The sequence below is a fragment of the Danio aesculapii genome, chromosome 21, assembly GCF_903798145.1.
Source record: "Danio aesculapii chromosome 21, fDanAes4.1, whole genome shotgun sequence".
NCBI classification, from domain to species: Eukaryota; Metazoa; Chordata; class Actinopteri; order Cypriniformes; family Danionidae; genus Danio; species Danio aesculapii.
In genome coordinates, this window is record NC_079455.1 from 20,741,683 (window position 1) to 20,768,378 (window position 26,696).

General features: G+C 35.3%; 2 protein-coding genes across 3 annotated transcripts in view; both read right to left on the minus strand.

The window, feature by feature from the left end:
• Nucleotides 1-5,583, minus strand: part of dixdc1b (DIX domain containing 1b) — a 44,830-nt gene extending 39,247 nt beyond the window's left edge. For both annotated transcript variants that reach the window (XM_056446287.1, XM_056446286.1), the window contains exon 1: nt 5,340-5,583. In XM_056446287.1, the coding sequence (XP_056302262.1) occupies nt 5,340-5,399 (60 nt within the window). In that variant the 5' untranslated portion in view covers nt 5,400-5,583. The remainder of the gene's footprint in view (nt 1-5,339) is intronic.
• Nucleotides 5,584-14,228: 8,645 nt separating this feature from the next.
• zgc:171740 (uncharacterized protein LOC795694 homolog) lies at nt 14,229-23,406 on the minus strand. The gene is made up of 5 exons (XM_056447128.1): nt 23,232-23,406; nt 20,649-21,110; nt 17,881-18,091; nt 16,377-16,400; nt 14,229-16,280 (listed from the first exon to the last, which is right to left on the minus strand). Exons 2-5 carry the CDS (start codon nt 21,039-21,041, stop codon nt 16,096-16,098), a joined length of 813 nt encoding a protein of 270 aa, XP_056303103.1. The 5' UTR covers nt 21,042-21,110; nt 23,232-23,406; the 3' UTR covers nt 14,229-16,095.
• Between the last annotated feature and the right edge of the window lie 3,290 nt (nt 23,407-26,696).

Below are 26,696 nucleotides of genomic sequence, written 5' to 3' on the forward strand. Positions count from 1 at the left end.
CACTCGTACAGTAGGGAAAGTTTTGTTATGATACTCTATATGAGTGCAAGTTTCACACACCTCATCTCATTTGCTTTTTTCAGTGCATGTGTCAAAAATGTTCGTTTAGCACACCTCCCCTGAAAGAGAGTCAATAGTGCTGACTGTCATGATGGAGTGGTTAAATATGGGGTGCCTGTGTTGATGGCCCTTTTCAAAAGAAATTTATGCCTCAATGCTCAAGATGCACCTGCTTTGACAGGGCAAGTCCATGCCCATTCACCCCTGGCGGCCAGCATCCCCCTGGTTCAACAGCATGGATTAATCTGACTTGCACTTTCTCTGGCTTGTCACAAAAGGACAGCTTAACTCCCCACGCTCACGCTTCCTCTTCAGCAAATACATGTAGGAACACATAAAAACTGCAGTGAGGTTTGCCGCAGCTCTACCCTCTGGCAAATGTGCTGCGTATGCACTGAAAAAGATATGATTTTTTTTTTTTAATGTAGAATGTGGGATGGTTGCAGAAAAAAATACAGCAGGCTGAAAAGGTGATTTCTTATTTTGACTAAAAGTATTAACTAATTACTTAGTTGTGTAGTATTTGCAAAAATATTTTGTCATTATTAGTAATTTCCATTACCTTATCTGATACATTCTTTTTTTCTCAACTAGTGTTTTCATCTGAGATTTTAAAGATGTTGCAATTAACTTTTTATGCAATAACAGTGAACCAATATTGAAGCTTTTAAGCTCCAAAAAAGCACAAAAGCATCACAAAACTGTCCATGTGATTTTATTTCAATAATTACTACTGTTTTACTACAATTTAAATGTTATTTCACTGTGAATGAATCATGCACACCAACAATGTGAGCCAGGTTAACGTATTATTTAAAAAGATAAAAGTAAAAACCAGACATAAATCAGACATTATTTCTCTCATATAAGCAATACAATTATGGGACAGATATCAAGATTTTCCATTCAACCATCTTTGGTCTGTTTCTCCCCCAAAGCTATCACATGGCTTCAAAAGACACAGAATAAGTTGTACAGATTTCATTTATGATTCAATTTGTCCATTTTGAAGCTTGAAAGCTTGAGTCTCTGTTCAATGAAATGCAATTAAAAAGTTAAGGAAATAAACTTAAAAATATCTACAAAAATTAACAGCACAACAGATTTCTACACGGTTTTAGGTTTTAATTGGTTTTTAAATCCTTTTGAACTGTCAAAAAATCTCAAAGAATTGTGATCAAATTAAAAAATATATCTTACATTTTGGCAGTCATATTTTTGAGATTTGGTTTTCATTTTTAAAATACTTTTTCCAAAAATATTTGAGAAATATTTTGGGTTCTGTTGCAGTACCCAAACTTTTAAACAGCACACTATGATTAAAATTGAACAAGTATGATGTCAGTGTTCCTTGGAGCTTGTAATAACTATTATTTTTAAGCTTTTAAAACTTTTTCTGTGCCTTAACTATATGGTACCATAACCGTTTTCAAGGTTTACTGCGATTTGGAAAAGTCAAGGTTTTAAAACCGCCAATATTTTCTGTTATACCTTATCTGTGGTATATGTACGATTTTTTTTACCATTTTTTGGACAATAGTATCTCCAGCAAAAAAAAATGTCAAAAGATGCTGTTTTAAATTGTAAAGAAATCTTTGTTTTTGAAACTAATGAAGACAGCAGAAGTAAATGATTCATGTGAATATTTTAGACGAAAATAAAATATACTGTGTTCAAAGCGGAAAAAAGGTTGTTGTTTATTACCCAGACATTGAAAAAGAACTGGTTTTAGAGCAGTAATCACATTACTCTGAAACCTGTGATATTTTTCATCCAATTAAGGTTATCATACAGTCAGAATCTTATACCGGCTCATGCCTAGCCTCAACCTTACAAGTCAACGTCTAGTTCACAAGATATGTCAACTTGATCTGTGTTGTGTGCACAGTCACAAGCACAGTCAAGAAAACACACGTACACACAAAAAACCTACAAAAAAACAAAAAGAGCTCAGCATGTTTTCCCACACAGTGCATTTACTGATTTACCACACGGTGGGCTGAAAAACACAATGCAAGCTCTGTCTGAAGCATATCTGTCTCACCTCAATCTAGCAGTGGACCAGAGTGACAGACTTCTCAATGAGAACAGCAAACACAGAAAGCTTTCAGCACATACACACTGCAAGATGCTGACTCTGCATGAAAACTGGAAGGTGGCAATAGTTCTGTTCAGCCAGCTGTACAAATGAACTGCATGTACCCACAGTGCCACTACAGATGGATTTAACTCCATCAGGGCACTTTATTCTCACCTTTTACCTGATGTGAACTGAGATATCTGTAGAGGATGAGACAGCTGGGATTCAAAACAGAAAATCAATGATAAGCAGCACTTGATGGTTTATGGTTACAGCCCGAGGGCAGGCAGATGTAGAAGCACTCGTTCTTAGGTAGCATTAGTATGGAATGTCTGATCATAGTGATTACTGAAATGGCATAATATGCTTAGCACCTCTTCCCACACAATCTTTAAGAGCATGAGCTTGATAACTAACACAAGGTTAAAACAATTCATAGGGGGATATAGCTCAACCAAAAAACACTGAAAACCTGCAACCATACAGCATTTGACTTCCCTACAATGGAAGTCTGTAGTTAAAGATTTTCAGTTGTGTTCAAAATATCTTTGTTAGTGTTTAACAGAATTAAAAAACTCATAGAGGTTTGGAAACACCTGAGGCTGAGTAAATAGTGAGTACATTTTTATTTTGGGGTAAACTATCCATTTAACAATTGTTAGAGTAAGTTCCTGGATAGATTAGTTAGAAGACTATCATTCATTTTCTATTCGGCTTGGTCCCTTTATTAATCAGGGGTCGCCACTGTGGATTGAGCCGCCAACTTATCCAGCATGTGTTTTATGCAGCAGATGTCCTTCCAGCTGCAGCCCAACACTGGGAAACACCCATACACTCTCATTCACACACATACACTACGACCAATTTAGTTCACCTATACTGCATGTCTTTGGACTTGTGGGGGAAACCGGAGCACCCAGAGGAAACCCATGCGAACACGGGGAGAACATGCAAATTCCACACAGAAACGCCAACTGACCCAGCCGAGGCTCGAACCAGCAACCTTCTTGCTGTGAGGTGATTGTGTAGAAGACTATCATGTTAATAAAAATACAGTCTAACTGGGTAAAATATACAGAGGCAGAACAGATAAACCGCAAAAAAGTTATTCCATTTGTATAATTTGTATCACAGCTGTCAAGATTATCCTTTTATCTGTTTCAAAAATTTGAAGAGGGTTGCTGACATTTTAGTTCAAGCAAACTGCTGAAATAACAGGTTTAATTGTGTAAACTGGGTTTATTTTGGTGAATTTAGTTTAATATTTTGGTCTGGCCTGCCATGATCACGAATTTTGTGCTACTGATTAATTGCCATATAACTGGAATAAATGATTTGACTGGCTTTTTAATAGTTTATTTTAAATATATATTTTAGTCAGCTATTTGGAAGTCGGGCGGCGTGGTGCAGTAGGTGGGTAGCACTGATGCCTCACAGCAAGAAGGTCACTGGTTTGAGCCTCGGCTGGGCCAGTTGGCATTCCTGTGTGGAGTTTGCATGTTCATACTCTATTAGTGTGAATGAGAGTGTATGGGTGTTTTCCAGTGATGGGTTGCAGCTGGAAGGGCATCCGCTTCGTAAAACATGTGCTGGATAAATTGGTGGTTCATTTCGCTGTGGCGACCCCTGATTAATAAAGGGACTAAGCCGAAAAGAAAATGTTTGGACGTCTTTCAGATGGTTAATGATATTACTGTTATAACACAACTAAAATAATCATTTTAATTGTTTAAAATGTGATATATAGCCATCATAATTTACTCTTCTTCTCATTCGTCATTTAGCTTAATGTGTATATATATATATATATATAAATATATATATATATATATATATATATATATATATATATATATATATATATATATATATATATATATATATATATATATATATATATATATATATACATATACACACACACACACATACATACAGCTAAAGTCAGAATTATTCTCTTCTGGAGAAAGTCTTTTTTGTTTCATTTCAGCAAGAACAAAAGCAGTTTTAAATTTTTTAAAATCCATTTTAAGGTCAAAATTATTAGCCCCTTTAAGCTATATTTTTTTCTGACAGTCTTCAGAACAAACCATCGTTATACAATAACTTGCCTAATTACCCTAACATGCCTAGTAAACCTAATGAACCTAGTTAAGCCTTTAAATGTCACTTTAAGCTGTATAGAAGTGTCTTGAAAAATATCTAGTAAATATTATTTACTGTCATTATGGCAAAGATAAAAGAAATCAGTTATTAGAAATGAGTTAATAAAACTTTTATGTTTAGAAATGTGTTGAAAAAAATATCTCCATTAAACAGAAATTGGGGGAAAAATAAACAGGGGTTAATAATTCAGGGGGACTAATAATTGTGACTTCAACTGTAAAATAATATATATATTTATTTATTTATCTGAGTGGCATTAAATAGGCTCTATGCAGGATTAATAGGATTGTCTTTCACATCGTTTAGCTCTCAGGATTATTCTGCTATCAGTCTTATGAACAAACATTCTGTTGTATATATTTCATAATTTACTCTCTACTGTTTTTATTTATAATATTTAATTAGCATTTCAAGTATTAATATTCACATTTTAATATAAAACGATTTCCAAAGCCTAATTGTCCTCATTTGTAAGTCGCTTTGGATAAAAGCGTCTGCTAAATGACTAAATGTAAATGTAAATGTAATTTGTGCAATTATAATTCCAATGAAAATTCATTCACATGAAAAATGATTTCTATTTCGATTATTTCAACAGTATGCATGGTATACACACACACACACACACATATATATATATATATATATATATATATATATATATATATATATATATATATATATATATATATATATATATATATATAGTAGTATACGCAGGGTACGTAATGCACACTGGTTTTATTTCGCATGTGCTATCTGAAGTGTACCATATTAGCCAACAAACAATTATTTTAAACTCCCTTATACAATAAAATGCATCATATACTGTATGAGTAGGAACCTGGTAACTCTTGTTCTACAGTAAAAGCTCAAAGATGCAAACAACACAATGTCGTCGCGCTCTTCATTATACGCCTTAAAAGTTGCGACAGCTAAAGTGTTTCAACTTTTCGCTTAGCCTGGACTTAACCAAACTCGGATGAGAAAATGACACGAAAGCAAATGAAACGAGTTTTTCGGAGTCCAGTACCTCATTGGGACCCTCCTGCAGCACGTCAAGCAGATTTCCTTTAGACAAGGATGCGATCATTCTTCTGACTTCTCATCAAGGTGAGCGGAGGAGTGCGAGGGGAATAATGGTACCTTCCTTTAGTCAGAGAGAGCGTTTTAACCGCATGTCGCAAGAGCTGAAGTAAACAAAGGAAACCAGAGAAAACACCTCAACCAAGGCGATGGCCATATGTGCCCGTTAGCTCGACAGACCTGAAACAGGATACGAGGTGGACGCGGATGGCGAGCAGTGATGCGCATGCGCCCGCAGCAGCTGCTCTGCGGTCGTTATGGAGACGCTTTTAAGCTGACTTGGGCTGTTTTACTGCCTTGGCTTATTTCTGCTGTATTGGGACAGTGGCATGCAGGTTATATAGCTGACATTAATTAAAATACTCATTTTAAAACAGCGGAATGCTCTAAATACGCTCTAAATTAAGGTAAAAACACTGTATATTATAGGATGCCACACACTGTAGCCCTTCGTTCTCTAAACCAACACTACACAACCACACATGTGTAAAAGTGATAATGTGAAATCTGAAATTGTGAAGTCAGTTTTCTGCCTTCATTGTGTACAGCCCCATTATACCACATCCTTCCTGTCTGCTCATGCTTCCTGCTTCCTACACTTTCTTTTTTTCTTTCTTTTTTATATATATAAAAAATAAAACCTGCAAGAATTAGTCTTTTAAAAATAAATACACACTGAAATACAACACATTACAACAGTTTACAGCGCTACATCTACAATCTGGAAATATACGGTCTAGTTTTCATCAAATATCTGTCTCCCCTGCTGTAAGAAATGGAGAAATGGAATTGTAAACAATTATTATTTATTTTAAAAAGGTATTTATTACTTTTGTAACCAATTTGGTTATAGTGGTTTTCCTAGCATGACGTTTAAACAACGAATATTTTATTTTTTAATAATTTATCCATACTAATTTCACCATTATTCAGTTCATTATGTTATCATTAAAGTCTATTAGTCTTAAAGGGATTGTTCACTCAAAATGAAAATTCTGTCATTATTTACTCACCTTTTACTTGTTGCAAACCTTTTTGGTTTACTTATTTTGTTAAACACAAATGAAGATATTTTAAAGAAAGCTGGAAACCTGTAACCATTGACATCCATAATGTTTGTTTTTCATATACTGTGGAAGTCATTGGTTGTGGGTTTTTAGCTTTATTCAAAATATATTCTTTTGTGTTTAACAGACTAAAGAAACTGGTTTGGAACCAGTATATATTGAGTAAATTTTCATTTTGGGTGAACCATCTCTTTAATAGAAAACAATTTCACAATGTCCTTTCGATTTTTTATTAATCTTTGGGTATCTTCAATTTAAGGTTCTTATATGATTAAATTCCATAAATAGATCTACTAAGAGGTCAGTTTGACCTAATAAGTGATTTGCTAAATTGTGTACATTTTACGAGGCTAATAAAACAAATTTGGTCACACAGCATACAACTAATATACATTTTTATTTTAATTAGAATGTTCAAAATATTTTTTTCTTGCTTGCTTTTATTTTAATGACCTGCACAAAACTTACCTAGATCTAGACTGAAATAAATCCCAGTATCTCTGGAACAGAACCATTTAGCCTAAGGCAGACAGATTTTATTAATTAAAAATCTAAATCTTAAAACCTATTAATAGGATAATTTTCCCCTTCTCTGCAAAATAGTGAAACTTGTTAATATTTATCAGTTAATATTTTGTTTTTATCACTGTTTAGGTTTAGAAAAAAGCTTGTACATTTCTGAAATGTGTTTGATTTTATGACCCAGCAACAACAAAAGTAGTTAAAAAATACTTTGTTTAAAATGTACTGTATTATATAATACACTATTAAAATCTTAAAATTATGTTTATAATAATAATAATAATAATAATAATAATAATAATAATAATAATAATAATATTAATAATAATTTTGCTCTGCTGTTGGTAAGATTAAAAACTTAATCATTTGCTTTTTATTGTAATGTATTGCATACTGTAAACGGCTACATTTGAAATCTTCAACAATCTCATAAATAGCACAAAATGGCAATTTAAAGCACAACTGAGAATAGTTCACTAGGCATGGGCCTGTATAAGATTCTGACAGTATGATAACCTTGGATAAAAATATCACAGATTCACGGTATTGTGATTACTGCTCCAAAATAAGTTCTTTTTAAATGTCTGGGTAAGAAACAAAAACTTTTCCCCCCATTGAAGACGATTTATTAAAAAAAAAAACATTTAAAATATTTTGGACTAGTAGTTTTTGATGTAGAGGTTCCTTTTGTGTTTGAGATACTGTTACCCTGAAAAACTAAATAGAATAGTTTCTGGCTCTCATTGACTACCATAGTAACTTGGGGGGGTTCCCAGCAACCAAAATTTGTTCCAAAATATCTGATTTTGTGTTCAACAGAAGAAAAAAATCTCAAATAAGTTTTAAAGAAGTGAGTAAATGATGAAAGATTTTTCTTTTTTGGGTGAGTGATCATCCCTCTAGTTTACGTTCCTATTTTTATTTATTTTTTAATTCAAGGATGAAAATATACAACCACAATCAGGAGATCAATAAAAGAGAGATACAAAAGAGGGGAAATGCAAGCAACATTAACTGCAGAAAGAAAAAAAAGACTAACAAAACAAAGAAAGAGGTAAGTAAATTACAACTGTATAAAAGCGTATGAAATTAAATAAATTAAGAGCATTACAGGAAAGCTATCTAAATCAAATTAATAAACAACAGTTCTGCATATAGTACCAAAAGTATGATATATTTTTTGTTGTTACACATACAGTACTATTTGAAAAGTGAGTCAACTTCAATCAGAAAATGTCGAGAAGTATAGGGATTAAAGCCATGCAGTTTTGTTTCCAAACAAGATAAAAAAGTTGAAGATAAATTCTTTAGATTTATGTGCAGATTCTGAGTAATAACAAATAATTTCTTTTAAAATAAAAGATTGTGCAAAGGTAGGAGGGATGTTTAAACAATGATACAAGTCGAACCAAACTTTCTGAACAAATTCACACATACAAAATAAATGTATTAAAGTTTCATCATACTTACCACAAAATGTAGGCTGCAATTACTCAGAATATCAACATATTTGGAAATAAATGTGTGAGCCTGATATGTTTTATGCAATATTTTAAAGTAAATTTCTTTAGTTTTATTAGGAAGAAAGTATCTATGATGCAACAACCAAGCTTTTCTACAGTCTATATTATTAATTAATGCAAACCAGTGGAATCTGCCTCGCGGAACAATACGATTTCTTTGCCGAAGAATTAAATGAATATGTTTATTATTAAAAATTTTTATTCACGTTTCTATAACATCACAACCTGAAATCCTTAAAACATCACAACCTTAAAATGACACCTGTCTTCTAAAATGTTGATGTTATAATCATAAGGGTTTTGCACAGATGATCAATGCAGCATCTCGCTGTTAATAATCTAATAATCAACCGCTGGATGATGGAAACTCAGCCAAGTAACTTAACTCCCCAGAGGATTTCATCGCACGCTGTTCAAAAGACTAGCTAGTGTCTACTTAAACGTCAACTGAAGATGAAATGTTGTAACGTTAAACACAAGTGGGTTCTTTGAACACGTCCTCATCAGAATCTTAACTACATAACGTTAGCTTTAGCATTCATACCATGTTAACTCAACCAAACAGTTTTTAAAGTGTAAACGACCTTACCATGGGTTTCTCGCGCCGTCTTGACGATATCATTAATACGTTTTTCCATCCATTTTCGTTCATATAAATGGTTATAAATCTCTACCAGTAGAAAGTAAATCACAGCAGTCGACTGATGAATTTACGCCAGTTTTAGTTTCTATGGTTACCTGAAACAGAGGCACGTGCGCGAAACAGCCATTGGTTTATTGGTTGTGTCCACACTAAAATGTGTCCACTAACTAAAATCTGAGCGAATGCTGATATAATAGTGCAAGCGTTTTCAACCTTCACTTTTGAGAATTAAAGCTAACTTAAACCTTAAATGTTCTTTTTTGTATTAGTGGTCTTTGTCTCCCCCTGCTGTCCCAAACATTTATGAGTTTTTTCTTCCGTTGGAAATTAAAGACTGCCTGACAAAAGTCTTGTCGTCGATCCCAGTTGCAAGAGCAACAAATAATAAGTTGACTTCTAGTTGATAGTTTGGAAAAGTGGCAGAAGGTAGATTTTTTTTCTGATAAATCACCTGTTGAAGTGCATCACAATCATGTCAAATACTGCAGAAGACCTACTGGAACCCACATAAACCCAAGATTCTCACAGAATTTCAGTCAAGTTTGGAGAAGGAACAATCATGGTTTGGGGTTACATTCAGTATGGGGGCGTGCAAGATCTGCAGAGTGAATGGCAACATCAACAGCCTGAGGTATTAAGACATTTGTGCTGCCCATACATTACAAATCACAGGAGAGGGCAAATTCTTCAGCAGGATAGCGCTCCTTCTCATACTTCAGCGTCCGCATCAAAGTTGCTGAAAGCAAAGAAGGTCAAGAGGCTCCAGGATTGGCCAGCCCAGTCACCAGATATGAACATTATTGCGCATGTTTGGGGTAAGATGAAGGAGGAGGCATTGAAGACAAATCCAAAGAATCTTGATGAACTCTGGGAGTCCTGCAAAAACCCTTTCTTTGCCATTCCAGATGACTTTATTAAGTGAGTCATTGCAGAGATGTATGGATACAGTCCTCCAAGCTCATGGGAGTCTTACACAGTATTAATTCTTTTTCCACTGCACCATGACATTATATTCTATACTGTATATTATTTCTGTTAAGTGACAAGACTTTTGTCTGAGCAAAGTCAGACCTTACTGTCCTAATTAGATCATTAAAAATCAAGGCATGATAATTTTTTTATTTTGGTAAATTAAGTGCAATCTAGAGGCCTCCCTGCTGAAAAAAGGATAGGGGTCTGGATGCAGACCTGGTACAGTGCAATCTGTGCTGCATCCAATGCTTTTTAATGGCCTCACCTAACCCCACCCCTAACCCTACTCCACACAGTGACGTCACTCGCTCCATTGAGTGCATTGTGTCTAACATTGCATCGTTGAGTGATGCAATCTCAGCTTGCATCATAGAGGCTGCATCCAGATACTATTGGAAAAAATCAGCTTAAACCAACCTAGGCTAAATGGCTGGTTTTAGCTGGTCGACCAGCCTTGTTTTAGAGGGGTTTTGGCCATTTCCAGGCTGATTTCCAGCCATTTCCAGTCTGGTCTTAGCTGGTCAGGCTGGGAAATGACCAGCTAAAAACAAGCTAAAACCAGCTTGACCAGCCTGATGCTGGACATAGCTGGTTTTAGCTGGGCTCCCAGCCTGGCTAGGCTGGTCAAGCTGGTTATCTCTGATACCAAATGATCAACTAGAAGTCAAGTTACTATTTGGTGTTCCTAAAACTTGGACTGGCAACAAGACTTTTGTCAGGTAGAGTAGATATTTTGATGAAAGCTAAAAACTTTTAACCATATACTTACAAAAAAGGAAATACAATGGAAGTCAATAATTACAGGTTTCCAACATTCTTCAAAATATCTTTTTTGTGATCAAAAGAAGAAAGAAACGCATAAATGTTTGAAACAAGTTTGAGCAAATGATGACAGAATTTAAATTCTTGGGTAAACTATACCTTTAAAATCAGATGTTTAAATCAAAATCGCACAGTTATTAAAGTAAACGCCATGTGACAAATGCTTCGCTGTTGTACGTTTGTTTATTAATACAAAAAATGAAACAAATATTTGCACAAGAACAACCATATAGAGTAACAAAATTTAAAAATATATATAAATTTGTCAATAATTATAAACCTTATCAGCTTCCAATGTAGCGTTTTGCAGGAATACAGCATTGATAGCACATCAGGCTCACTGCATATTGAAGACAATATTGGCAATCTGACATGCTAGTTACATGATAAATGTTGACCACACCTGCAACAGAGTTTGAGTTATCAGCTGATTTGGATTATATTTCATATAGTTCAAAAGAAAGTCACAGTTCAAATCATCTAAAAACAAACAATTTACAAAAGAATAGACACAAAAGTGATTACAGAGGATCCACTCACCCTGGAAAAGTTTGTTCAAGCATTTCTAAGCACCTTTCAATAGTACTTCATATCTTTTTCATTGCTCATGCATGCAGAGCTCATTTTTTTCCTTATATGCATATTTTTTTTTGGTAATAATTCATAAATACGTGTCTAGATACACATCCAATGTTTTACGTGACTAAACGGTCTTATTTCTGTTTGTACACAATTTTTCAGTGCTGCATTCAATGTAGATATATTTGCAAATACACTTTAGCTTCCAAATAGTGCTATTTTATTTTCACACAACTTTGAGTTTAGCTTTATCTTACTTATTTTCACAAAATTCATGTAGATATTTAAATTTTCACACCGCAACACAACCTACTGATGTTTCAAGGGATATAACTCCACTTGACACATACACACACATACATACATACATACATACATACATACATACATATTTGGGCACCTTTGCTATTACATAACATAAATTACATGGATTTTGACAAAAGGTGTATATACTTAACATGTAAATTTCATATCGCCCATTTATTTTTTAATTAAAACTGTTAAAGAACAAATTGAAAGCTACGCAAAACTAAAATTTGCACTCATTGCTCGCAAAGTTTTGTGCTAAGTTTCTGTTTATCATCAACCTTTTTTAAATATTCAGTGAAATTAAGAAAGTACACACTTAAAAAATGTTTGGTGTTTGTTCAAACTACTTATTCAAAATGAGCTGAAACAACACAATTATTTAGTTTTTTTTTTTTTTTTTTGGGGGGGGGGGGGGGGGGGGGGGGGGGGCAACTTAATTGTTTTATGTTCAATTCACGTAAATTTGTAAAATTTGTGTCCCAACACAAATCAATTGTGTGGAACCCAGCATTTTATACAGTGTATGCACTTGTGTTCCACACAATTTCTTCATGTTGTCCCAATTAAAATCAATTAAATTAATTTAATAGGGTATATGAACACTGACTTTTAACTTCAGCCAGCCAGCCAGCCTCAGCGCCTCCGGTGAACTGTCTTTCCATTATAAAATCGCCACGTTTAAGGTCTGATTTCTTTTAAAATCAGTGATTTTCACTACCTGAAGTGGGTCTCAGACCGGACAAGAAGCACTACGTTAAATTCCACTTCCCTCCGCCATGTCTTTAAAATATGACAGTTTATTTTACCACAGTATTTTTAATTGAGTTTCTGTGCTCTCTGATCTAAAACTAAATAAATGCTTAAGTCTATTTAACTGAATGTATTGTAATTACTTTACAACATCCATGCTGTAAAAGAAACATTATGAAAATGAAAAAAGTCATGTTAAGCTTTCACCGGAAGCTCATCATTGGCTGAAAAACACTAGCTGTGCATATAGCTCATTGTTTTATGTTCAATCCACTTAAATGTGTAAAAAATTAATAAGTTAACTTAATTCCTTCATGTTGTCCCAACACAAATCAATTCTGCAAAACCCAGCATTTTATACATCGTACGCACCTGTGTTCCACACATATTTCTTCATGTTGTCCCAATACAAATCGATTAAATTAACTTATTTGTTTCTACAAATTTAAGTGAATTGAACATAAAAAATTAAGTTGTTCCCAAAAGAACTCAAGAATTGTGTTGATTCAGCTCATTTTATTTTAATTAAGTAGTTTGAACAAGCAGCAAAAATATTTATTTTTGAGTGTATGGGCTTGGACTGACTAAAAACATTGCAGTGAAGAATAAAACAATGGCAGTGGGTAATCAAGATATTTTCAGTTTCATTGTGTAGTTGTTTCAGTGATAAATATGCAAATACATAAAACACAAAGCTATCAAAAAGATATCTACAGGTTGCATATCCTGTCAAAGTCACCTTTTTTTAGCTAGATGTCTCTTTTGTAAGTCAATCTGTGTTAACAGATGGTTTTACTATTCAGTCCCTTCAGGATTTGGTGAGTCTTGAGATCAAGAAAATATATTTTTTTTGCAAGATTTGTGTATTTTCACAGCAAAACAAAGGAATTGTAGCAAACAATGCCATACATTTTGAGAAAAGTAGCTCCAAAAATCCAAGAGGGACTGAATTTTCATCTACATTCAGCTTAAGAGAGAAGAAATCAGGGATATACATCAGTTTTCCAGAAAACAAAACAAAGGATTCAAATGAAAATGTTCCTATATAGTTTCTATATGTGATACATTCATGAACTTGCAATTCTCATATTTGTGATTAGTTAAAACACTGTAATCATGTCCCTAAATGTGAGTTGTTAAGAAGTTTAAAATTGAAGATTCAATTCCTGAAAACTGTACACCTGTTTATCGCTCTCTGAAAATGTTTTAAGGTTCACACAGTTATGTAGGCAGTACTGAGCACCTTGTGACTAACACTGACTTATTAGAATTACTAGTAATGGTGGAGAATTAGACACCAGTGTGATTAAAGAAGAAATTAACTGACTTAACAAATATCATGCCAGAAAAAAAGAGTTTCTCTGTCTGCAGTTTGGAAGCAACTGTTTCTGCCCAAGATATTCAATTATCTAGAAGAGCCTGGAAAATAGCACCTACTCACTAGAAACGCATACCAATACTTTAAGTCATACTTTAAACATATGGTGAATGACCACTGAAGTGGTCACGTTAAAAATGGCAGATAGTTTACATAGCGGCCAATAAAAACAACCTCTAATGAGGCATCTATGTAAATACATACAGTATAAGATGACAAAACATAAGAATTAGTGCTCCAACCAAAATAAAAAATGATCTCTCTTACCCTGTTTTCACATCCTGGAAATTTCCAAGTTTATTCCACTCTGTTAAATACTGTGTTGTTAACATACATAGATATACTATTTGGGCCTCATAAAGAAATGCTCACCCAAAAATAAAACAGATTCCTGATTATTTTCTCACAGTCACGGAAACTATAAATGCACATTGGTTGAGCTTTGCAGTCCAGTTTAAGTTATGACATTTCACAAGTACGGTTGGATACTGAAATCTGGTGCCAATATAAATATATCAGAACGCAGATTAGATTTTGGTGCTTTAAGTCATTTAAATGACTGGGCTATTGACTGAAGAAACCAATAAGCTACATTTTAAATCATTAAGCATAAGTAATATAACTTTAATATGTTATTAATCCTGCTTACTGCATGTGCACAACTCATTTGTTCTAACCGTGCATTTGATGTATGAGCAGCTCGCACGTGCTCTGAATCGTTTTTGCATTGCTAAGTTTGTCCACAAGATGTCAGCACTGCATCAGGCTGTTGTTTGTGGTTTTGTGTTTGAAACATCTCACAATAGGTCAGAACATTGCATTAGTGAGGAGAGATGTCATGGGTTTTGTTAGAGAATGCAAATATGGGTATATTTCGGACAAATAATTGCTAGAATTTGAAGATGGTTCGTAGAAAACAGACTAGTGTGCCGTCATTAGTACTGTTTCTGTTATTGTGTATTAAATGATTGTAGTAGTGTTATGTGGCTGATTGTTTTATGTAAATTTGTTGCGTATTGTATTTATATTCATTTATACTACAAAGTTGTAACATATTGTTGTTAAACATAACAGTTGTGTGGCAGAAGTGTGTGAATATAGCCAGCCTCCAATGGCAAAAAGTAATTAATTATGTTTTTATAATCACACTTCATAAAAACTGCCTGCAGAAACACTTTGATTGACATTCTCCCTTTGTACATGTCATCGGAGGGGGAAAGCCCTGCCCATTAGTGATGATCTCTCCCTCATTAGCATAAATAGCCCTGAGTGAGAAGCAGCCATCAGCCATTCAAGTTTTAAAATGCCCAAATGAGCACTGTAGTCTCCAAAGACTGCATTTTTTTGAGCCACTTTTTTCATTATATTATATTTTCAGTTTTTGACAGAGATAACATTCTTCCTGTTTTTAAATCCACCACTATGCTACAGCATAAGCGTTTGTAGCTCCGCCCTTTTTTTAAAATAAGGCTGGTAGCACAATCTCATTTGCATTTAAAGCAACAGTCACTGAAACGGCACAATTTAAATCAAAGATTAAAAGGGGCAGTTTCAAAGAGTTATAAAAAATTATTTGTGGGGTATTTTGAGCTGATACCTCACATACATACTAAAGGGACATCAGAGAGTTATTTTGAATCTTGTAAAAAGGCGCATAAAAGGGCCCCTTTAATGTCTCTTATTTTAAGTATTGTTCAGGCAAGCTTAGGCACGGTACCATTTTAAGAGTATCAATTCGGCACAGGCTATGAAATATGTAAAAAAGCAACAACCTTACTCATGAAATGTATGTTGGGAAGGTCACACAGGATGCAGGCCAAAAGATTAAAACAGTAAGTAAATAATCAGGAAGGTTTCATTTTTGTGTAAACTTCTGATGAACATATGTCTTTAATACAACTTTAAACATTGTTTGCTCATATATATGACCAAGCCATGAAATGAAATGAAAATTATTATGGAAATTATGAAAAACAAAGCTAAAACAAAAGTGTAAACAACTCCTAAGCCGCACCATTACAACAATAAAAAACCAAAAGTGCATTTAATCATGTAAACTGATAAACAAAGAGGCAAAATGGAACTTAATAAAAAAAAAACAACCTGCAGGGGGCAATCTGTGTCTTTGCACAGAAATTTCACGATCTGAAGACATGCACGGCTCGAACCACGTACTGTCGGCAGATGGGACACTCGTTCATTCGTTTTCCACACTTGCTGCATGTGACCATGTGTCCACACTCCAGCAACACACAGTCAATGGGAGAGTCCATGCAGATCTTACACAGGTTCTCCTCCTGTCCACTGGGCTCCGCAGGATCAGCTGGAGGAATGGTGACAGATTCAGCATATATGAGAGGTTTATCATTGTAAAATGGCTCTAATTACAGCTTTTCACCATGATATTAATAAGACATACCTGCTTCTGTATTTGTATTTGAAACTGAAAGTAAATGAAAGAGCAAGGATGTCAGTTTCAGTAAATTTCAAGAATTACAGTATACAAATGCTACTGTACATTAAGCTACATTTTACTATATAAAACTATGGGGTAGTAAATGTGAAATGTAATGTATTATTTACATAAATTTTTATATTATGTACACATCAAACTTTTACAATATTGTTCAATTTAAAATTCATCCATTTATTCATTTTGTTTTCGGCTTAGTCCCTTTATTAATCAGGGGTCGCCACAGTGGAATGAACCGCCAACTTAACTTACTTATATGTTTTATGGAGCGGATGCCCTTCCAGCTGCAACCCAACACTGGAAAACACCCATACGCTCTTACATTCACACACATACACTACGGCCAGTTTAGCTTATTCATTTCACCTATACCACATGTCTTTGGACTGTGGAGGAAACCTGAGCCCCCGGAGGAAACCCACATGAACACAGGGAGAACATGCAAACTCCTCACAGAAATGCCAACTAACCCAGCCTGGGCTCGAACCACCGACCTTCTTGCTGTGAGACGATTGTGCAAACCACTGCGCCACCGTGATTCCCTCAATTTAAAGTTGTTTTTTATTACTAAATAGCCCATCTTTAATATCACGCACATCCTTTTGCGTTTTCATGTCTACAACAAAATCAGTTTTAAATAAGTTTTCTAATGTAATACATCTTGAAATGTAACTTAATCCAGTCTTCAGTGCCACATTATCCTTCAGAAATCCTTCTAAAATGTTGAACCTGTCCGTCTTGTGTGATAATCCGCTACCTGCTGGTTATTTATCTAATTATTATCTGACAAACACTATTTAATTGACTTGGTGAGACATCCTAGTGACTGAAACTCTCCAACAGTGGGTTTTCCAGATGAAGGTCAAAGAGACCACCGTTTTAGAAAAGAGAAGTTGGCGTTTCAAATCAAATTCAAGTGTATTGCATCTTTACTATCTCACTAGCCCCTTTCACACATACATACTTTTCCGGACAAATGACAGAACGTCTTTGCCTCTGTTAATAGTGGATATTTTTATTTACCTGTAAAGTCTTACTGGTATTTTTATTACTATTTACTGATATTACTCTGTGAAAGGAGCTACTGATTCATTCAAGTCTTCCTAAAACGCTGGGTGTCCACCAAAGACAAATGTGTGAAAAAAAGGATAACGCAGATGATTTCTGTGAGTTTTTTTTGGCTCTGTTGAATATAAAGATATTTTGAAGAGTGTTTGAAGTCTGTAACCATTGACTGCCATAATATATATTTTTTGCACTATAGAAGCCAATGGTTACAACATATATGTTCTTTTGTGTTCAGCAAAAAGAGAAAAAAACTCAGGTTAAGTCAGGTATGAGTAAACGATAACAAAATTTTCATTTTTTTGAGTGAACTATCCCTTTAAGAGAATCTGTACTGTTTTTATAGCAAGCTAAAACATTGAAGTTTTCATGCAGACAAACATACCCAAGTTGTGAAGGTCTTTCTGATCATTAAAGAGGTGGGTGACCTTCTCCATTAGTTCCCATTTCTCACAGCAGCCTTGATAGTTCACAAAGTTGCGCGCCAGGATCTCCTTGAGCTGCCGCACACTGAGGCCTTCGATGTCCTCCACGCTGCTCAGGTCCGACAGAGAGGCTCTTCTGCTGTGCACCAGCGTCTCCTCACTGTCTGTCGACTACATCAAGCACAGATATAATAGATGATTATATCATAATAACTGCATTTCAAAATGCAACAATCAATTCAGATTCAATTCAATTTGATTCTGATTCACAAGCTCATGACTCAATTCAATCTGATTCAATTTGATTTCAGTAGTTAAAGATTTAATACAAATGCTATTGATATTTCTAAAAATGATCAGTGAATACTATATTCAGCTCAAGCTTACTGGAAATATGTGCCTCAGCCTCATTTCTGCAAAACAAAACATGTTGCTTCGGGTATTTTTTTATTGCATGTTTCAGATGACAAATCCACTAAAGGGCACTGTCTACATATTTCAAATCTAAAAAATTTCAGTTGTACATTTTGTTGTACAATTCAGATACATGTCCTTCTAGTACATGTCTATAAGAAGGTGGAGCTAGTTCAGATCACAGACATGAACCCTTCCAAAAGAAAACATTAGAGAAAAGGTCCCTGCGATAACATAATTTTAGCTTGATTTTAAATCACATTTATCTCTTTTGTAGAACTGTGCTTCAAAAAAAAGGGCTCTGTATCACAGGGTACAATGTGACCTGACCTGACCTGACCTGTAGAGCTGTGAACTGACCATACCAGAAATATTGTCTATATGGAGATAAACAATGAGGCAAACCTACTTTATTACAAATCATAGACACTATTAAGCTGTTTTGCAGTGTGTATTTGGTGTTGTGAAAAGAGCTGCATGAAAATAATCCTTTTGTTGTCCATAATATGTCCCTTTAAATATCATTATTTTGTAAAAGAACCACAATTCTTAGCATTACTGCCCTGCCGAATTTATTTTTTACATCGAAACTGAAGTCACATATATATTTAAGTGCGGTTTCACAAAGATGTAGGCTGACGCATCGGTTTCAAATGAGCCTGTGTTGATATATTTCAGAAGCATGGGTGTATTAAATAAAACATTTAGGTTTAGTTATTTAGTTAGTTTGAGTTTGTTAGACTATATAATAGCTGGTGTGCTTAAAAACAGTGACAAAACAGTGACAAAAAATATACAGATATAGACCAAATGATATATAAATGAACTCTGCATATATTAATAAAGCTATGATGCATATTCATACAAGAGCAGTGCTTTTGTTTTTTTATTCTGTGATCAATCTGATCAATTCTATGATCAACAGCATAAAATGTGAGTTATTAGGCTGCCTGTCACTTTTACATATTATATACTGATAATGTCTCCTAGCTGCTTTCACTTTAGATGTCATTGTCAGTTTACATGAATACTCAGCAAAAAGGGGATTTCTATTGTAGCCATTCTATTGTAAGATCATTTACATTTAGCCATTTAGCAGACACTTTTGTCCAAAGGTCCAAGAGACATTCAGCAATTTTGATTCGACAATTATACTAATTATCTGTTAGTGCTCAGAGAATCCCACATTCTCTGGCACAAAAATGCCACCTGGCCCAGTCGGGACTCAAACCAGCGAACTTCTTGCTGTGAAGCGAGAGCGCTACACACTGCCCCACCCTGCTGCCCCAGTTCAGGCTCAGATATGGGTTATTAACTTCATGTCTTCATGTCATGAGACTTGGCCCAGATATTGTCCGTGTTTGGCCCTTGTCTGGAAGCCAGACTTGGTCCAGTCATGTATCATAATTCACTGCGGCATGTGGCCAAGCAAAAGCTAATTGTGTGGGCCAGAGCTGGGCCAGAGATATTTTGCTATGTGGTATGTTCTCCCTGTGTTTGCGTGGGTTTCCTCCAGGTGCTCCGGTTTCCCCCGCAGTCCAAAAACATGTGGTATAGATGAATTCGGTAAGCTAAATTTTCCGTAGTGTATGTGTGTGAATGCAAGAGTTTATGGGTATTTCCCAGTGATGGGTTGCAGCTGAAAGGGCATCCGCTGCATGAAACATATGCTGGATAAGCTGGCGGTTCATTCCGCTGTGGTGACCGCTGATTAATAAAGCTGAAAATGAGTGAATGAATGAATGAATGAGCCTGAAATGGGCCAGATATAATGAAATTGATAAACCCATGAATCATTGTGCTTTAGGCATGCTATGGCTGTGCTTTTTCTCAAAGCGACCTGATTGGTAGAATTTATTTTCTTTATTTGAAAATAATTAAAAAGGTATTTTAAATGTGGATCAAGATAGGCCAAACTTACATGGCCCACATATCAATTTTTAACATTTGGGCCAAATACTACATTTTACATCGGGCTCAAGTATTGTGTGCCGCCTTAAAGACAGTGCCACCTCTGCCAAACCAGGGCCATATTTGGCCCACATGCTGAATGCCAGTGCTGGATGAGTGCCTGCTGTGCCAGATTTATGCCAAATCTGGGCCAGAATTCTTTGCTACCTGGGATATCGTGCCAGAGTGGGGGGTTCACCTTTTTAGAAAGATATAAAGTGATTGTAAGTGTCTGGTGCAAATGTGCAAAACTGGTGCAAGTGCCAAAGTATCAGAGAGATGAAAGATTGTGTTTTCTACAGGTGGTTTTGTCAAGCCCAATAACCTGTGAGAGGCACACTCGTAAGAATAGTTACATTCATACCTCTTCCTCATCATCTTCATCCTCTTCCTCACCCTCTTCTTCTCCTTCTGCATCTACAGTTCCATCTCCTCCTTCTACCTCCTCCTCTTCCTCTTCCTCCTCCTCCTCTTCATCCTCCTCTTCCTCCTCGTCTTCATCCTCTTCCTCTGTGAGGGCTTCAGATTCAGCTAGAGGAGGCTGTGACGACTGTGAGCGGGACTGTGCGCCACCACCGCTGCTGCCTCTGGGGGACTGTTGATCCAGCACCAGCTCCACCAGCTCCTCCTTCTCTCTGCACATCTGCGTGGGGGTTTGGTGCAGATGGAGATAGTCCCGCAGGTCCTTCACCTTCAGCCTCATCAAGTCTGCCCGCTCAAAGAAGGTGCAGTGAAGCCGCTGACAGGTGAAGCACATCCGTGGATGGAGATCAGCCTGCACCGAGCAGCGGCCGCAGAAGCTGTTCTTGCAGTCCCCGCAGACATGCTATACGGTAAACAAAAATCGACATATCTGTGAGAACAATGGACAATGGACAAAGATGTTAAAGACTGGATGACCAACAATTTTCTTCACTTAAACTCAGACAAAACAGAATTATTACTTATTGGGCCTAAATCCTGTACACTGCAGATCTCACAACCCGACCTACAATTAGAGGGATACAAAGTTAGCGTTAGCTCTACTATAAAAGATCTGGGTGTCATATTAGACAGCAATTTAACTTTTAAAAATCATATATCCCATGTCACAAAAACTGCTTTCTTTCATCTGAGAAATATCGCTAAGTTACGTAGTATGCTATCCATCTCAGGTGCAGAAAAGCTAGTCCATGCTTTTATGACTTCTAGGCTGGACTACTGTAATGCACTGTTTGCTGGCTGCCAGCATCCTCTATTAACAAACTTTAATTAGTACAAAATGCAGCTGCCAGAGTTCTTACCAGGTCTAGAAAATATGATCACATCACCCCAATGTTATCCTCCCTACACTGGCTGCCTGTTAAGTTTCATATTGAATTTAAAATATTGCTTCTTACCTATAAAGCTTTAAATAATCTAGCTCCTGTTTATCTAACCAACCTTCTGTCTCGCTACAATCCAATTCCCTTTTTAAGATCTCAAAACTCAGGGCTTCTGGTAGTACCTAGAATAGCAAAGTCAAGTAAAGGAGGTCGATCCTTTTTATTTATGGCTCCTAAACTCTGGAATAGTCTTCCTGTTAATGTCCAAGACTCAGACACACATCCCCAATTGAAAACTAGATTAAAGACCTATCTTTTTAGTAAAGCATACACTCATTGCATCACTTAGTGGTATGATACATGAATGTGCTCCACGCAGGTTTCTGCATTGCGTTTATATACACTATGAACAGAAGCTACGCTAATTATTCTCTTTATTCTTTATTTCCACCTGTGGATACTCATCCCGAGGTCGTGCCCAACTGAGCCTGGTTTCTCTCAAGGTTTTTTAATTCTTCACTTTCACCAATTGGTGAAGTTTTTTTCCTTTCCGCTGTCACCACTGGGTTGCATGGTTCGGGATCTGTAGAGCTGCACATCGTTGGATTTGCTCTTCAATATTTGGACTCTCAGTAGTGATTATTAAACCACACTGAACTGACCTAAACTGAACTGAACTTAAACACTGAAAACTGAACTGACATGGATTCAATTTACTAAGATCTTTCATATGAAGCTGCTTTGACACACTCTACGTTGCAAAAGCACTGTACAAATAAAGGTGAATTGAATTGAATGTCAGTTGTCATAGTTAATTCTGTAGCTAACTCAGATCAAAACTCAGAATTCAAAGAAAAACTCAAATAAAAACCATCAGTCAGAATTGTCATATAAATTTCCAATTGGAAAAAAAAAACAGAAATAAAAAGAGATTCGATAAATAAAGTTTTAATAATTTAAAAGAAAATAGAAACGATGTAAACTCAAAATTATAAGATTTTTTTTATAGACTTTTTAAGTGAAGTTTCACAAAGTAATTTCGAGAGGAGCCCATGATATGATTGATCACGGCTGGTCTCTAATCATTAGTAAACCAATCAGATTATTCCAAACTCACTATAAATAGCCCATCTAGCCCTGCTCCCTTATTTTCATTCTTTTAAGAATGCCCTCATCCACCCCATTTCCCCCTTTTCTCCTATCTGATCTTGTACCTCAGGGTTCTCTCCTTGGACAGCATGCCAAACCTGCTAATAGTGTCCAGCAATATCTAAGTGTGAACTCTTAAAAGCATTTTTATTCTGCGGTAGAAAAAAAAAGTGAGTGAGAAGAAAACAGAATTCAGACACTCACAAATTATTTTTAGATTTCTTGGAGCTTAACAAAAAAAATAAAAAAACAAACAAAAAAAGTATGTAAACATGCAATGTAAACTTGCAACAGCAAGAGAAAAGTAAGAACTGTAAGAGAAAGTCAGAATTAAGTTGTTAATATATAGCCTATATCTTTGATTCTGAGTTAGACACATAATAAAACAGAACTTTGAGATTAAACAGTTACAAATATCTCTCCTTTTTTTTTTCTTCACATGACAGAAACCAGCATTCCATAAACAGCCATCTAGTCAATCTTAGCAGACGTACCGTTCTTACAGTGTCAAACTGGCCTCCGCAGGCCTTGCACAAGTGTTCAGGTGGTGCTGGAAGGGGGCTGGAGCCCGAGTTTGTGTAGGCCTGGTGCCATGAGCTGCCGTTTTCTTCCACGGTGGCGGTGATTTCCACACAGAGCAAATAGCTATAACAGAAGCTCTGCACAACCCATCCTGCCCAGACAACACAATTAGTCTGGATTACTTTATCCATGCCATTTCTCCTGTTGTGTGCTTTTTCAAACAAAAAAGTGATCATTTTAAGCCCAATCATGTCATATAATGGCTAAAGAAACCCTTTAATATGTACTGGTCAATGTAACTAATACAGCAACAGCAGAATAAACAGGACAAATATACATCATAATAGAAAAGCCATGTCAGTGTGCATAAAATCTTCATTATAGGGTCATTCTAACTTATTATTTTATAAAGTCTACAATGTGTACTCTTGTTAAACTTTTAAACAGAATTATGAACAGGTTTTATCTCTACATTGTAAAAAATAATTTCACTAAGTTGGAGTTTTCCCAATTTTGTGATTCATGTTATTATTTTGGGTGATCTGGTGGCTCAGTTGTCAGCACTGTCACCTCACAGCAAGAAGGTCGCTGGTTGCCAGCTGGGTCAGTTGGTATTTTTGTGTGGAGTTTGCATGTTCTCCCCGTGTTGGCGTGGGCTTTCACAGGGTGCTCCAGTTTCCCCCACAGACCAAACACATGCGCTATAGGTGAATTGAATAAATAAATTGTCCGTGGTGTATGTGTGTGAATGAGTGTTTATGGGTGTTTCTCAATTCTGGGTTGTGGCTGGAAGGGCATCCGCTGTGTAAAACATTTGCTGGAATAGTTGGCGGTTCATTCCGCTGTGGCGACCTTTGAAATAGAGACTAAGCTGAAGGACAATGGATGAATGAATATTTTTTATTTTTACTATTTATTTATTAATGCTTTTGAATTGCATTGTGGGAACTTGATCGTTCTTCCAACAACTTTAAGCATGAAACGTTTAAAGTTAACATTTTAAAGTGATTTATTGTCTAGGTTGGTGTTGTTGGGTATTATGCTACAAACACTTTTCTCTCTATATTATTTTTCATACATTATATTATTTCAAATGACTAAAATGTCAATAAAAGTCACTTTGGTAAACAGCGTAGAGTTAAATCAAAGAAAGATCAAAGTCCCACAATGCAATTCACAACCGCAAATACCAAAAAAAGTTAACTAAAAACACTTGTGAATCATAAAATGTGGAAACTGGTATTCATTCATTCATTTATTTTCCTTTAGCTTAGTCTCTTTATTCATCAGGGGTTGCCACAGCAGAATGAACCGCCAACTTATCCAGCATATGTTTTACACAGGGGATGCCCTTTTAACTGCAACCCAGCATTGGGAAACATATATATACACACCACACCTATACCCGGAGGAAACCCATGCCAACACGGGGAGAACATGCAAACTCTACACAGAAATGCCAACTGTCCCAGCCGGGGCTCAAACCAGTGACCTTCTTGCTGTGAGGTGAACTTGCTAACCATTCAGTCATCGTGTCGCCCCGTGGAAACTGTTAACTAAGAGATAGTTTTTTATTACTATTTTAAATGGTATGTTATTTTTATGTATAAAGTTTTACACTGTATTCTAATTTATTGTTTTAGTAATTGTATGTGCTTTTTCAGTCTTGGTATATTGAATTTATTTCAGCTTTAGTAATTTTAATATTTTAACAAGTAATTAAATATTTCATATCATATTTATATTGTATTATATATATATATATATATATATATATATATATATATATATATATATATATATATATATATATATATATATATATATATATATAGATAGATAGATATATACTCATTTAAAGCTTTATATGCTTTATGATATATATTACAAATACAAATTATATATAACAATATTTTTTTAATAACACAATTTGGATTTCAACAGTACGTGTGCTTATTAAGGTTATATATCATAATCAGACATAGACATAGCATTTAAAATGGCCAGTTCACTTTGGCCCTGCTCGTTTTCCAAAAGGTAGCAATGTGAAGAGCTCTGGTTCTGGGGTATATTTATTGAGAATTATTATTGTGCTGCATTATTACATCTTGGTTTGCGAGAAGTGAGCTGTCTACCTAGACAGCCTGGCTATGATGTGCGCTTGTGATGCTGTCTAGGTAGACAGCTCTCTGGGTTTTGAGATAGAGCCGTCCACAGTCTCTTGCAGAATATAATTAAGCACACTGAATGTATTATTAGAGGACTCACCTCAAATATCCGTTGCCAAGTCCTATAATATCCATTATATCTGTGTTTAATCAGGACGCATAAAATATATATTATATGAACGAACACGTCCTGTACTGTAATATAGGTGAAATCGCTCTGCAGTTCTCCCGATTTACGCAAAGATGTATGACGTCGGAACGTGTAATCACGCGAGAAAAGCCGGCACCTTCATAAACGAGGGGGTTCTCTCAGTGTTGCCATATCCGCTGAATTTAATTCTTTTTTATTTTGCATTTAGAAAAACCTCTTCAAGCCACAAACAAGCATTTTTATTGTTAAACGTACAGCAGTAGCTTATTTTTATAAGAAGAAGCTGATTGTGTCTGTGATTGTGTGAGAAAACTGCATAACAGAAGTAAAAAATAAACTGAGGAGGTAAATTTATATATACTACAACTATTTTGGAAACTCTTAAGGCATTTTAGCTTCCCACAGGATAAAAAAATGAGCCTTCAGTTATTTTAAAGGTTTTCTGTTAACTTATTCTCCATGAATTAACATCAATTTGAAAGTGTGCTCTATTGTGATTTATTATGCAATTACCGTCTTCCATCACTTGGAGAATCAAACAATTCCTGTTTTTTTTCCCTGACAATATGGGAACGACCATTTTGTTTGGATGCGCTGACTGATCATTTTGGTTCACAATGGCACAATGTACCATCAGAAGCCACAGGTATTCAGGTAATTGCTTATTAACTTGGAGGCAAGGAGCATAGTTCCAGCTAAATATCCTGGTCAAAACTTTACTGTACAAAAAAGCTCACCTTTATTTTGAATGCCTAAAGGTGAGTAAATTGCTAACAAATTTTCCTTTATTTTTTATTTTATGTATGTATTTATTTATTTTTGAACATTTATTGTATAACAGAAAGATTTTTGGTACACATCATTTACAATAATGATCATTGGAATATTCACAATGCTGCCAATAAAGAATGAAAATGAAGAACAGAAATCAAATTAAAACAAAAAAATATCAATAAGTTATCCGATCTGAGGATAGATATAGATGAAATTGAGAGTGAAGAGGGAAAAATTAGAGGATAGAAATTTAGAGATTTTATGGATTATACATATTAAAGGTTGTGTAGATTGTATATGTTTAGAGTGTTTTTTTTTTGTTAAGTGAATCTAAAATCTTGAAA

Excerpts from the sequence above, each read along its gene's own strand:
- zgc:171740 (XM_056447128.1), bottom strand. The coding sequence starts at position 21,041 with ATGTGCTTCACCTGTCAGCGGCTTCACTGCACCTTCTTTGAGCGGGCA. Across the intron at positions 18,092-20,648 it reads ATGAAGATGATGAGGAAGAG|TCGACAGACAGTGAGGAGAC; the intron begins GTATGAATGTAA and ends TGCTTGATGTAG. Across the intron at positions 16,401-17,880 it reads GAAAGACCTTCACAACTTGG|TTTCAAATACAAATACAGAA; the intron begins GTATGTTTGTCT and ends ATTTACTTTCAG.